A 15,000-nucleotide genomic window follows, 5' to 3' on the forward strand; every position below is an offset into this window, starting at 1 on the left:
GTAACAGGATGTACAAGACTGAATTGTGTAAAACCATGGCCTAACCCTGCAGGCGTCAAAAACAGTGGGCGAATCGCTGATCGCTGACAAAAAAAGTACGGCTACGTTCCTACGCATTACCCAAAGAGTCCAATAAAGGGAGGAGTCGTGTGGGTTAGAACTTGCTTTGTAAGGTCCCGTGATATTGAGCGTTTAGCACCAAATTGTAGTCTCAACATCCTTCTTTATGCCTTTGGGGCATTGGCTGTCACTGGTGCATTAAAAAATTAAGGATTGCAATGTGCTACTAACCAATGAGGCAAAGGCATATTTCTGGTCTTTTTCCTGAAGAAACACCAACACATCAGACAGGAGCATGGCCTGCACATCTGCAACACAAAGACACAAAGATGGTTTCAGCTGAGTCGACGAAAGACACTGTTTGTGGTCGAATAGGTAAAGACGATTTCTTTGACTATTCAACCCTCTGCTTTACAACTTTCCCCTGCAGAACAGAACATGTGTTTGAAGCTGCTCGCAGGCTGCAGACACCGTGTACCTTTGAGTCTCCCTGCAGTGTTCTTCAGCTGCAGAGCTCCGTCATGCAGCAGCTTCCTGCCTCTCATCAGGTCTTCTCTGGCAAACATCTGGCCGCTCTTCATCCTCATGATGGACTTACTGTCAGTGCGACTGGAGACAACAGAAAACAACGACATGTTTACTTTCCAACTTCACACTAGGGCTGGGTATCGTTAAGGTTTTAACGGTACTACTACTTTTATACCGCTTATCGATCCGTTACTTTAACGGTTCTCTTATCGGTTCTTTTGGAGAGAAAAACAAGGTAAACTAACTAAACAAATTGTGAACAAAACTAACATCGCTTTTTATTTAAATTAAATGAATAATATTTCACATCAAAAGAAACAGCAGTGTTTTAACAAATCATATTAAATAATATGATGACAGAATTGTAAACAGAATAGCTGAAATTTTAACAAAATAAAGAGTAACTCTGTTACCTCTAATCATTAACCCATGTTTGTATAATTGAGTTAACTCTGTGTGTTGCTGCTAGCATACATAACACCTGAAGTGGAAACGTTACTAGAAAGACAGTCGAACCCGGTGCATTCCTCCGTCTGAATGTGGTGCCCTTTGCTAAATGTTTAGACAAATTGCTCGTGTTACCGCCCTTACATGCTAAACTCTTATTGCACTTTTGGTAACGAGCATTGTCCACATCGAGACGGGTAAAGTTTAACCACACCTCGGAGCGCGTTCTCTCCGCCATCTCCTCCGTGTGTGTGTGTGTGTGTGTGTGTGTGTTGCTGCATGTGGCAGCTGCGTGTGTGTAAACTGCCCCGCCCCCTCGCACACAGACAGGAGAGAGATCTCTCGTCTGGATTGGAAAGATCGAAAATACTAAAAATAATCATTGACGCATTTTGCAGTCTTTTTGCATATTAGAAACGGAGTTGGCGACACTAAAACTGCAATATAATGTTTCAGTAGCAATAATACATATGACATATATTTTACATGTCTCCAGTACCGATAAAAAGACCGATAACGTCGGAGCTTAATTGTACCACGGTCTTTAATAATTCAGCCCCGGGGCCCGTTTAATACCGGGGCTCGGTACCCATCCCTACTTCACACTGAGTCACAAATAATTAAAAACATCAATGTACAAGAGATCCAGCTGCTTGACTCTGGAACTCTTGTTCACATGTCCACATCCAGAAAGGCGCCATTGGGCATTCCTCATGTCGGCTATTTAATACAGTATTCAATGTATCTTCATCCTCTTATTTTTGATTTGCAATTCATTGTGTGACTTTGTTTCAGTGTTCTTTCTTTGACCAGAAAATAGAAAAGCAACTGGAATTTTTTTCCCCTAAATGATACAATTATCAAAGGGGGCGGGCAGAATTCCACAATAACAAGTGTGCTTGAGAACTATTGTCACTTTGTTCTGTTGTTAATGCTTCAAGTTTGTATTAAGATGGTCAATTACAAAGCAAAACTTTTCTGTTTACTGGTTTAAGAACAAAAACATGATTTAGTTACTTTTACTTGTCTAAGAAAGAAAAACAATTGAAACAAAGGTTACTGGATTTTCTTTCATTACTATCTCTAAAATATGCAGCAGCTGACAGGAGGAAAATGTGATTAAAAAACGATTTTCACTCTGAACTCCATCAGGTTACGATTTGTTTTTGTTTATTTGGTTGATGCTCCGGAGCTTTTGATCACATTATCTTCATAGGCCCCCACTGAACTTCAGACTATAAACTGTGTGTTTTTTTGTTTGTTGTATTTCTGTGGTGGGCTCCGTCAGACCCTTTGGAACAGAAATTAGTATTGAATCAGTTTTCTAAAGTCACAGTGTGGACGGTTTACCTGTAGACTTCCTTCAGCCTCTGCTTCTTCCCGTGCTCGTTCACTTTGCTGTCCACAGCCGTGATGAGTTCCTTCACACAGCGCAGAGCTTCACACACACAGCTGTGGTCCTCATCAGAGTCTGTCAGAGCACAGAGGAACACATCGATCACACACTGGAGCACAGAGCAGGCAGTCACCCTGTCTCTGGGGGAATCACTGTTACAGTGCATTCCTTTGTATGCAGGACGTGTCTTCACTCGTACCTTTAGTGTGCTGCAGAATCCTCTGGATGAGGACGGGGTACTTGGTGATCCTCTGAGTGATCAACAAAATACACTCTGGAATACTGAGCCTCCGCACTATGCTGCTGCTCATCGTTTTCTGCACACACACACACAGAGGGAATTATTGTACCTCCACGTAACACCATGCAGATTAATTACATCTCTGTAATAACCCCTAAAATGTCCCAAAAAGACATGATATGTTTGGATTTGAGATGGGTGCTGACCTTGATGAAGCCTTGGAAGCGTTTATCTTTGGCGTGCAGGTCTTTGTAGAGATTAACCGCTTCACTGTGGCGACTGCAGAACTTCCCGTAGACTTTCTTCATACGATCAGCGCTGCAGCCTGAAAACTGGAGTGAAGAACACTTTCAGAATCCCCTCAGATGACAAATTCTCTTAATGTTCATTCATATTTCAGTGGATGATAACATGTGGCCATAACAATTCAATGTATTGATTGAATGATAGGACATTCAAACAAGAGGAAGACAAAGTTCAATTGAACTTGAAGAAAATAACTTCTAACCTCTGATGTCCCCCACTGGAGAAAGAAGGCAACAGTTCATGAAGACTCAAGTCCAACATGTGTATTATCATGGGGTTATTGTAGTTTGGGGACATAATGCACAACTTCTAGAGGCTGTCAGTATCATGACAACTTACATGAAGTGGTGCAAGAATAAGTCCTAAACCCAAAAATGAGTTTAAGCATTTAGATTTTAGCATTTTTTCAGGTTTTCTTGTCTTTTTTTTTAGGTTTTGGTTTGATTCCCGCAATACGGTCTCTGTCTATGGTTGATAAAAATGTAAGAAATGTTCTTTTTTTGTTCTACGAAATAAAAAAAAAGTAAAGCAAGTAAATACCCCACTGGTGAATGTCTGAAGCTTTTTTTGTATGTTCATAAAAGACGGTTGCTAACAAGTGAACATTAGCCGCCTTTAGCTTTGATGTGACGTGTCATGAGACTGTGATGTTGTTTGTTAATAGCATGACATTGTAAATTCTTCTGGCGATTGCATATATGCTTCAACTATTTTCCGTATTATTACAATATCCAATGAGAAAATCCCTTTGCTTTTAGTAGAGGGGGCCCTTGCGATAAACATTATCTCTAGAGCAGGAATAGTGTTACTCTTCTTCTCCTCTTGCTCACCTGGTTGAGCAGCACATCCCCGATGCTGCAGATCAGGAAGTTGCTGCTGCCCTCTCCCTCAGTGGACGAAGCCTTCTTCCTCTCTAGGAGCAGGGTGAGGAAATGTGTGTGCGTTTCCAACAGGTCATCCAAAACAGGGAAAATCTACAGAGAATGATGCACAGATTTTAATTCAAGTATTTTATTGATGACATCTTATTAATGAAGTGAATTGGTTAGCTTACGTCAGGAGCAGGGCTTCACCCCTACTGAAACCACCAGCTAAGCTACCATTGCCGCTCAACACATCCAACCTCCTTTGTCTCCAATGCTCCCTTTCCCTTCCTCTCATCCATCCCCCATTCTACCTCATCCGTACCCACATCCCTTCATCCCTTCATCTCTTCATCCCTTCATCACTTCATCACTTCTTCCCTTCATCACTTCATCCCTTACTATTTCCCTTCATCTCTCCCTCGCTATATTCATTCATCCCTCCAACCACCTCGTGACCCACTCAACCCTTGCCTCCCTTCCCTTCCCTTCCCTTCCCTTCCCTTCCCTTCCCTTCCCTTCCCTTCCCTTCCCTCCCTCCTTTCATCCCCTCAACCTCACAATCCCTCCCTCCCTTATCCCTTCGCCCTTTACTCCTTACACACCCTTCACCACTCACATTACAGTCAATATGTCCTGTAAATCAACATATTGTGGTGGTCCTTCCGGCGCAGACTGAAAACTCATCTCTTTCGACGACACTTCGAGCAATAGAATTTACTAACTAAGCACTTATATAGTAACAAAGGACTGGCTTATCTAAAGCCAGTTGAGTAGCACTTGAAATGTTCTAGCTCTATGAAACCTGATGTTCTTATATGATTCTGTTTTCTTCAAGTTTGTATCTTGGTGGTCGAATGCACTTATTGTAAGTCGCTTTGGATAACAGCGTCAACTAAATGTAATATAATGTAATGTAATGTCCTTGCTAGTGAAACTGTGTGACACTCAGCCGATCCTCACCTTGTCCAGAGTTGTATTGTCCAGCTGCAGGTCCTTGTGCAGGCCTTTGTAGTACACCTCCGACATGATCCTCAGAGTCCTCACATGGTGGAACTCTGTCTGGTACAGCTCTGTGGAGAGAAGATCCATATTATGTACACATACATGAACGGAGCATTGACACATACAGCTCTTCCTCTCTCTCTACCATAGATGACGTCTTGTTTCTTTATTTCATCTTTCTTCAACGTTTTCAAGAACTTCTTATCCATCGTTCCGCTCCAAGAATCAGCTTCTAGATCTTTGACGTCCCACTCAAATTCTCCCATCAGCTGACTGTCCATCATCTCAGTACCTACACAAGCGCACACAAATAATAAGAAGAGAGACCCTTCAGAGACACATTCTCCATTTTCTTTATACAGGTTATCAGTGTGTGTGTGTGTGAGAGAGAGAGAGAGAGAGAGAGAGAGAGAGAGAGAGAGAGAGAGAGAGTGTGTGTGTGTGTGTGTGTGTGTGTGTGTGTGTGTGTGTGTGTGTGTGTGTGTGTGTGTGTGTGTGTGTGTGTGTGTGTGTGTGTGTGTGTGTTTGTGTGTGTGTGTACCTTCATCAGTGAGGGACTCGGTGGAGGCGTTGACTTTGCTCCCCTTATGGAGCGAGTCGGTGGACTGGGACAGAGACTTCAGGCCCTTCAGTGGAACCTCAACATCGAGCCTATAAGGGACACAACAAAACATTCAAGTCTACAGCATGTACACAGGCTGCTTCACACAGGGAACAGAGAATGACCGACTGGGACCATACATACAATGTTTGATCGCTACAGAGGGAAGAAAGGAACAAATGAGGGTAAAAAACTCAGCTCTGTGCAGGGAGAAGTGGTCTTAGTGGTGACTTAAAGGAAGTCACTGAGGTAACAAGATGAGGGCTGTTCTACAGTTTGATGGAAAACCCAATACTGTGTTCTTGCAGTTCAAACATAACATTTAATACAAGTCCTATGATGAAATATCACGCATTGGGTTGTCAATGTTAATGTGTTATTGTTTGCGATTAATCTGAAACCCTTTAAAAAGAATTAACGCAAATGATTTATACTACCAAGAATGACCCAAACTTCCTCTGCTCATTTCAGCACGAATGAGGAAGCAGCACAAGAGACATGACGAAGAGCCATCACTACCTCAACTATAACTACCAGTGTGGTTGAATCAGAGGAAAGGCATTTTGCTGAAGCATGCTCCAGCTCCTTGGAGTTGCAGAGGAGTGTGAGATACAGTAGTAGACAGGGTCTCCACTGTAGGAACAGATAGAGCTGCAGTATGAGATGATACACCCTCACATTACACAGAGGGGGGTCACAGCGGCTCTCTGTGACAGCAGCTTTGTTTTGTGTCAGGAAATTATCGGACGTCATGCCAATAATTCAGAAATCACGTTACAATAAAGTTTAAAACTCCTTACCAGTTTGTCATGCATTTCTATATCTACACCACACAATAATTGCTTTTATCTCAAAATATAAGTGAATACTAGTATTTGAAACGTTTGATTATCACGGATTACTATCCCAATTACATAATTGTTGTATAAATTGGCAGCACTGTTACAGAGCCATGGTCAGTTGGAAATGATTATTTACGTATTGTTACGCGAATACGTAAAAACTGGTTTCAAACTTTTGTTAAAATAACAACAAATCTTTACTTCAGAAATTAGATGTAAATCTAGACAAATTATTCACAAAGAATTGTTTTTATTTTTATTGTCAAAGTTTTTCAATAACATATTTTCTGGGAATATACCATGTCTGGAATTGCAGGATAGAAAAATGTACAATTTAAGGCGGCTTTTGTTTACCCTGAATTACTGTTTATTTATAGAATAATTGTGTTATTAATTCTTAAGAAAGTGTTTAATTGTTAAATTTGTGTTTGGTTTAATGATGTTTAAAAAGAATGATCCTTTTTTTTATTTGTTTCACAATTGATTGTTAATGTGTGTTTGACTGAAAGTGTGTGGACCCCAGACAAGATAGCCAATACTAACAGTAGTGCGCTGTGTGTGTGTGTGTGTGTGTGTGTGTGTGTGTGTGTGTGTGTGTGTGTGTGTGTGTGTGTGTGTGTGTGTGTGTGTGTGTGTGTGTGGTTCTCACCCTGCTATGTTGCTGGTGGAGATGCTCTTGGACAGGTTGCTGTGCGGGTTGAAGATGCTGTTGTGTCTCCGTGGAAACAACGTGGGGAGCTGGTCATCAGGAGTGGTTGCCGTGGACCAGCGTTCCCGTGACGAAGACGAGGATGCAGATGATACAGATGATGCTGAAGATGTAGCTGCATACAAACATCAAAGTGGACTTACTATAGCAATAGTAGCGAGGAAATACAGATGTATAATGGACTGAGAAGGCTTTTTATTAACGGTTTAAAAGGTACTGGGCTCCTCCTAGGCTTGAAAAAAACGTACTCGACCCATATATGATTATTTCTCTACACGTTCAACAACAGCAGAGTGTATGTGTTCTTACATTTAGTCCTCAAGCTAACAGCTGACCCAGGAGCAGCTTCTGGCACTGGGGATGGCTGCTGGGACAAACACAGGACATCATGAGGTCAACTTTTTAGAATAGTTGAAGATAATTTGTCATACAAATAATTACGATTCATTATTTCAATGTCTATTCATTGATTTGACAGTCTGTATCTTTTCTTACGCTGATGAGTGCATGGATACTTTTAGAGAAGAAGCCGGTGAGTATCAGACCTACCTTTGTTCTGCTCTTTGTGCAGACAGACAGACTCTCTCTGCAGCATTTATGGACATGGGCTCCACAGTCTGTGAACAAGATCACATCACACACATTTTATAAAACATATACACACCAACCCTAATGTTTTATTCATGGCCTGTGATGATATGCTACTGTTGTGCTTTTAAAAAGACAGACATACACTGCAGTAAGTAACATTAGATAGGGCAGGATGTCCATCAGAACTGAACACTATACAATTAAGCTGGATGTAAATGTACAAGGCAGAAGAAGTTATTCTCTTTTTTCAGAAACACTGTAGGTCAGAAGGTGGCTGTCAATTTAGATCATTTGTGACAAAGCCGCCAGAGGAAAAAATAACACTGGGCAAACTTTCTCATCTTACATCTAAGTTTCCAACAAAGATTCTACAGTTGAAAAGTACACTCAAGTCTGTTTCTGATCAATAATGTACAGTAAAACAGTAGACTAAAACATGTTTCTGACAACATATAGGCAATAATTCCATCCTGATAAATATTGATCATTTCTGCCGCATAAAATCTTAAAATAAGTATCATTTCAAAGCATGAGTGTGGTTGGTTTTATGTTTGATCACTTTAGCTGAGGAGCAGTGACATCATAATGAACGAATCCCAGATAGTCAAAGAGTTGCAAGACGTTCACATCTAATTTTAGAATCACCAGGGTTGACAAGAGAAGGTGGAAAAGGACTGGAAGCATACATTAGTAACGTTTTCTTCACAGAAATTTTGATATTATAATACTTAGCATGCAACCTAATGTCAAAAAGAAGTTAAAGTTTAGTAACACAGAAAGGTAGTCCTATGACGAAAGTGAGTATTTTTACATAATGTCCTTTAAACTAACAGTATGTATTACATGTATGTCAATAATGTGTGTTACATAAGTTAATATGGCATATGAATAAAACTATATTTGGACGTGAGGTTAAAAAAACTCTTCAAAAGTAATTTACAGTAAAGGAAAGAGCCTGTTTGAGTTAAAAAATGATAAGGTGTTCAAAGTTATTTAGGATGTCTGGTTTTGTTAATGTGTGCTCACTATCCCCGATAATAAAACATAAATATGATCCTGAAGGTAGACTAACATCACAATGATTCAGAAAGGATCACATGTCAGCAGCTTCTGCTTTCTTCTTTCAGTTTGGAAATGAATGTGTTCTAAGTAATGCGACCGCTGATGAAAGGGAATGTGGGTCTGTACCGTGAGAAGAGAAGGGTTAGAGTGAAACTACCAAGGTAACGAGAGGAAGAGGAGGAATCAAGAGAGTTAGGCAGGAGAGATATGGAGATAAGATGATATTTGGAAAACCGGGGTGAATGGAAGAGGAAGGAGGGAGAGGAGGGGGGGGGGGGTCTTACTGTTGCACAGGAAGGTGTCTTTGCTGTGCAGAGGTTTGGAGCAGTGCAGACAGGAGGAGGGGGCACAGGGACTGACGGGGATGAAGAGGTGACCGTTAGTGCTCTTCTTCTCTTTCTCCTTACTCTCTTTCTCTCCTTTCTTCTCCTTCTCTTTCTCCTGGAAGCAATGAAACAGATGGATGTTCATACAGAGATCAACAGGTTATGTCCTATTGATTTCAGCAAGTCATAACGCCTCAGTAATTCACAACACAATATATATATATATAATATACTAACATACCCAGAGATACAACTTTATGTATTTTATTATAAACTGTATTATTGCCCAGCTGTAATACTCTATAACTGTATGTGCATAAGGGAAGGAAAGATGGCCGACCTCTCCCACCCTGAATATAAACAGACAGACAGACAGACAGATTTAGCTTACCCCATCAGGTCTGATTTCTCCTCTCCACCTCACAGAGCGATTAAACCTGTCACTCAACATGACTAACTGCTGTCTCCTACTCTCTCCTGCCTGTATGTCTCCTCTTTAATGCTCAGTGTGATTCCTTCTTGATAAAGTCATTACAAGCGGCTGCTGTCTGACTGCTTTTAAATCAGGAAGGGAGCTCTCACTCTCACTCTCACACACACGTCACTTGTTAGACGCTTTTATCCAAAGTGACTTACATACTCTATATACTGTGGGCAATCCCCCACAGGAGCCATTTGGGGTGAAGTGTCTCACAACGACATGCTGACTGCAGTGGGGTTTGAACCTGTGCCCCCCTGATCCGCACCATCCACTGCACCACACGCCTCCCACATACACACACACACACACACACACACACACACACACACACACACACACCCCCCCCCCCCCCCAAGTTCCCCTTGTGCAGGATCCTTGTCATCACGTCAGCCCATTGTAAAAAAAAGTCTCTAATGACAACAACTCAAAAACGTTATGATACGTCATTAGATTTATTATTATTTTAGTCCAGACACTTTTTGTTTTATTCTTTAAATGGGTTTTAACATGTTTTTAGCTCGCTTAATATTCTCTTCTCATTTACTGATTTGAATATTTATTTTCACTTCAGTTTGACTTAGTTTCACTTCTTGCTTTAGTCTGCTGGGAGGGTTTCAATACTATTTCATGAGATTCATTTAAATATACTGTATATATATTTAAATGGCTGAGAACCTGGTTGCATGGTGTGATGAACTGCATGTACTGACACATAGGTCTCTTTAAAAGAATGATGATGCTAACCAAGCATCCTGACCCAAGATGCTTTATTAGCTAACATGGTTTAGTGGTAGACTGGTGAAATGATCCCACTTTAATAAAGCTAGGAAATATTTCTAACTTCATTCAGATTTTTCTTTAGAATGAAAGTGTGTTCAAATGTATACTGTATATTTTATTTTGTCTTATCTATACATATTTATCTTTCTACTGTAAATATTAATATAATTAAGGTTTATGTTTATTTATTATTTTATATATATATATAACTTATGTGCAGTGTCTTTTAAAAATTCCGCCGTAACAAAACCATTTCCATATTTGGGATCAATAAAGCACATTAAATCTAATCTAATCTATTCTTAGATATAATACAATATCATATAATATTTTATAATTCATGAGAGATCATTGAATGAATTAAGTTGAATTCCAGAAAGTGACGCAGGTTCTGGTCCAGGCTCTCATCATCTCATCATCTCACGCCTAGACTACTGCAACTCCCTCCTGGCTGGTCTACCTGCATGTGCCATCCGACCTCTGCAGCTCATCCAGAATGCAGCTGCTCGTCTGGTCTTCATTCTTCCAAAATTCTCCCACACCACGCCGCTCCTCCGTTCCCTTCACTGGCTTCCAGTAACTGCTAGAATCCACTTCAAGACACTGGTACTTGCTTACCATGCTGTGAATGGATCTGGCCCTTCCTACATCCAGGACATGGTTAAACTGTACACCCCAGCACGTGCACTCCGCTCTGCATCAGCCAAACAGCTCGCTGCACCCGCACTGCGAGGGGGACCCAAGTTCCCATCAGCAAAAACACGTGGGTTTGCTATCCTGGCTCCAAAATGGTGGAATGAGCTCCCCATTGACATCAGGACAGCAGATAGCTTGCACATCTTCCGGCGCAGACTGAAAACTCATCTCTTTCGACTCCACTTCGAGCGATTGAATTGCTAACAAAGAACTGCTAACAGAGCACTTATATACTAATAAAGGACTGACTTATCTAAAGCCAGTTGAGTAGCACTTGAAATGTTTGGCTCTATGAAACCTGATGTACTTGATTCTGTTTTCTTCAAGGTTGTATCTTCTTGGTCGAATGCACTTATTGTAAGTCGCTTTGGATAAAAGCGTCAGCTAAATGCAATGTAATGAATGAAAAAGAAAATCTTTATTCTAATGGTGTGTGTGTGTGTGTGTGTGTGTGTGTGTGTGTGTGTGTGTGTGTGTGTGTGTGTGTATCGCATACATAATGATGAACATGTTAAGTCCCTATGGATAGACGCAGCAGCTAAATTACATGTGATGTCCCTTCATATCATCACAGCTGTAGTGTGAATAGTGTACGTGCACGGTCAAACATGTGCACGTGTGCGCCCCCCCCCGCAGTGACTCCATGTCCTCACCTTCCCTTTCTTGCTCATCTTGCTGCGGAGGTAGCTGAATGTGCGGCTGATTTTAGGGCCTCCTTTCCCCTCAAAGTCGCTGCGCAGGGGCCCCGGCTCATCCTCTGAAATACTGACACACACACACACACACACGTTTAATAAACATACCAGCAATTTAATTAATCACTTAATCTAATTTAATACTTTCTGCTTAACCAACATACAGCAATCTCTCTCAGTGAGGCAGCAGGGAGGGGAAATGTTTGTGGTTACATCAGGAAAAGAGCCAGAGACAGCTTAATGTTACATAATAAATATGTGACATGTATTAAAAAAAAAGTACTAAGTTATGATATCATAAAAAATATATAATAAAAAAAAAAAGTTACATAATAAAAAAAAAACACATCCTGTAACAGTTCTTAGGATTTAGCAGCCAGGTGTATATTACACAGTTATTAACGGCATCTATATATATTGCATATCTATTGCACATACAGTAGGTGGTTGGTATTTAACAGCAGTAAGTTACACAATTTACAAAATACACACCGTGTAACAGTTCTTAGGATTTAGCAGCCAGGTTAGAAAGCCATTACAGTTATTAACGGCATTTATATATTGCATAGTTTGTTGGTATTTAGCAGCAAGGGGTGATATAGTCTGTGTTGTGGTGTGTGGGGTGCGTTTAGATTTACAGTAATTATATTGTGTTTAAATTGTGTTACTGCACAATAATATGGGTTTCGGCATGCCATGCTTATGTAACACTATCGACTAGAGATCTATTACTGATGAGATGGAAATCATCAACGCTGCCTTCCCAAACTTTGTAGATCAAACACACTTTCAATCATTTACAGCTCGAAAAAACTGACATATACATTGCAAGGCTCTTCTAAAAAGCCTAAAAAGATGTTGGGTCTGTGTGAAAAAAATCACCTTCCCATATATCCCCAAATGCAATCTAAATGTCTCCTTAATTCACTTTTTGTGTTATTTTTGGTATTGTATTGAACTATTAGAACATGAAACGGTCACCCACAACCACTTTTTCAGTTCTGCCAATTTGTCCACGGCACATTTTTAAACAAAGGTAATTTAAAACGTTAGCTTTAAAGTTTTCAAATAGTGTGAAAGCATCACTTTTTTCATCAACAATCGGATAATTTGAGCGTTATTACCTGTACTCCAGTGAGCCGGAGTTGGGGCAGAAGGAGCTCCCGCCTACAGGAAGCAGAGAGGGACACACATGTGATCAACACAGCTGCCAATCCTTACACTGTACCAGGAATACATATATTATATCCTTTAATCGTATAAATGTATTTAAGTTATTTAGTTAGAACAGTGTACGGGAAGTTCTGGTGGGGGTGTGTGGTTTGAGGAACCAGGGAGGTCTGATCCAGGAAGTCCAGTCAGAGTTACAGATTAACCTGTTTTTAGCTTATGATAGAGAGTTTATGACACTAACAGACAGGGTTTTACTACTCTGGAGGATTTTTTATGAAGGCAATTATCTCTTGATTTGTCAAAAAGAGCAACAGGTAAACAGTAGTAATAAAGTGCCTATAACACAAGTTGATTGATTTCACAAGTGGATTATTTGTGTTGTTGAACGGACTCATTTTAGTGAATCATAAAGCTTCACATTTTTCCTTTTCTCATGTCAAATATATCAGCTCTGAAGAGAAAAGGTGAATAAGAATTGCAAAAACACCAGGCGACTAAATATATTTTTATCGAGGAACTGGAATTTATTCTAGCCCAAGAATGAATGGTAAAATAGAAAGTTGCAACAACAAATGGTGTATTTGATGTACATGCATTGGTCAGCAGGATATTCTCCACATAAAAACACCCCTTTATGAATTTTTGACTATAATTTAGGCTATAAACAGACTTCATGACGTCGCCAGGTTGGCGTCAACACAACACTTAGCTAAAGGCGGCTAATGTTGGAATGTTGGATGGTGACGTTTAGGATTCTCCATGCGAGCAACCGCCATTTTTATGACACATAAAAGCTTTCGACATACACCAGTGGGGAGTTAACTGACTGGAAAAAATGTCTCTTCCGCTTGTGTTAACCACAGACCTTGTTTCAGGCATCTAACCAAAAACCCGTTCAAATTTGTTTTGACTTCGAGACATGAGAAACCGTCAATGCTAAAACGCTAACTCATTTCCAGGTTTTAGGACTCATTCCTGCATCGCGTTATGGTGGTCTCTGCGTTGAACAGATCTGATACTGACCCTTATGGTAACTTGCTGGAACAGCAAGTGTACCCTGGTTCTTTCAAGCGGCAGTGATTCATTTGAATGCATTACCATCTAAATGAAAAGGAGTTTTGATACCAGTCACCTTAACATAACTAAAGGCAGTTAGAAGGTGTGTGAGACAGGTCAAATGGACAGAGGAGACACTCCTGTACTCGACAGTCATACAAACACTGATGCTTTCCGTGCGAACTGTAAAAGGACGATGGACTACAGGAAGCAGTGTCTCTTCTATCCATCTGATGGTTCCAGGGGGGTTGGACATGTTTCAGTGAGTTACAGGTGAAACCCCCAGGGGGAACACAGGACTACAGCCACATTCATCATACTTACTCCCTCTCTCCTCCTCCTCCTCATCACTGGAGGCTGAGCCAATAGAAAACAGGCGTCTATTTTGAGAGGGGTCTGCCTGCAGACCTCCACTCTCAGGACATTTCCGGAGCAGACCTCCACTCTCAGGACACCTCCACTGTCAGTACAGGAAGTGACGATTCTGACGAACACGTTTTTTTCCCCGCCCACCGAAGGACTCGTCTTATGGTTTTTGCAAATCAAGTAAGGTAAGGTGCGTGACCCGTTTGCACTATCCAAAACAATGATTTTTGTTTCGCGGACAAAACAATATTTATCGATATAATATATATATACTTGCAGAGCATATCATTTGCTTATCATAGGCCACCTATGCCGCTATTCTCTGATGCGTCTCAATATCATCAGCGGTAATAAAAAAAAAAGTTGATGCAGATGGAAAGCAATTTAATGCACTCATTTACCGAGACATGGGAAACTGAGCACAAGTTTGTGATAGCCGGTATGTGTGTGTGTGTGTGTGTGTGTGTGTGTGTGTGTGTGTGTGTGTGTGTGTGTGTGTGTGTGTGTGTGTGTGTGTGTGTGTGTGCCGATGTACAAGCATGTGTTTTTGTTACTGAACTAATTTCTTTAATAAATTGTGCAATAGTTTTACATTTGAATGTCTGCTTGCAATTCTTTTTCATAGCTTTCTGCTTTCACAGCTAGTTATACGTTATTACTAAAACCAATAATAATCGAATGCAGAGGCAATTGTGTAATGTGAAAAATATATATTTATATAGTCTTTTTACGTTGTTAGCTAAGTGTTTGTCAGTTCGGCTTTATTAAACGATTGT

General features: G+C 40.6%; 1 protein-coding gene across 1 annotated transcript in view; it reads right to left on the reverse strand.

Moving 5' to 3' along the window:
• Positions 1-15,000, reverse strand: part of akap13 (A-kinase anchoring protein 13) — a 39,315-nt gene that overhangs the window by 20,316 nt on the left and 3,999 nt on the right. The window contains exons 5-19 of the mRNA XM_079684753.1: positions 12,754-12,796; positions 11,588-11,699; positions 8,936-9,092; positions 7,548-7,615; positions 7,308-7,365; positions 6,939-7,113; positions 5,388-5,497; positions 4,992-5,138; positions 4,805-4,914; positions 3,809-3,952; positions 2,879-3,004; positions 2,631-2,748; positions 2,386-2,506; positions 539-669; positions 292-368 (exon numbers count right to left, since the gene is read on the reverse strand). Of these exons, the coding sequence (XP_079540879.1) occupies positions 292-368; positions 539-669; positions 2,386-2,506; positions 2,631-2,748; positions 2,879-3,004; positions 3,809-3,952; positions 4,805-4,914; positions 4,992-5,138; positions 5,388-5,497; positions 6,939-7,113; positions 7,308-7,365; positions 7,548-7,615; positions 8,936-9,092; positions 11,588-11,699; positions 12,754-12,796 (1,697 nt within the window). The remainder of the gene's footprint in view (positions 1-291; positions 369-538; positions 670-2,385; positions 2,507-2,630; positions 2,749-2,878; positions 3,005-3,808; positions 3,953-4,804; positions 4,915-4,991; positions 5,139-5,387; positions 5,498-6,938; positions 7,114-7,307; positions 7,366-7,547; positions 7,616-8,935; positions 9,093-11,587; positions 11,700-12,753; positions 12,797-15,000) is intronic.

The sequence above is a fragment of the Notothenia rossii genome (assembly GCF_949606895.1).
Source record: "Notothenia rossii genome assembly, chromosome: 5".
Classification (NCBI taxonomy): Eukaryota; Metazoa; Chordata; class Actinopteri; order Perciformes; family Nototheniidae; genus Notothenia; species Notothenia rossii.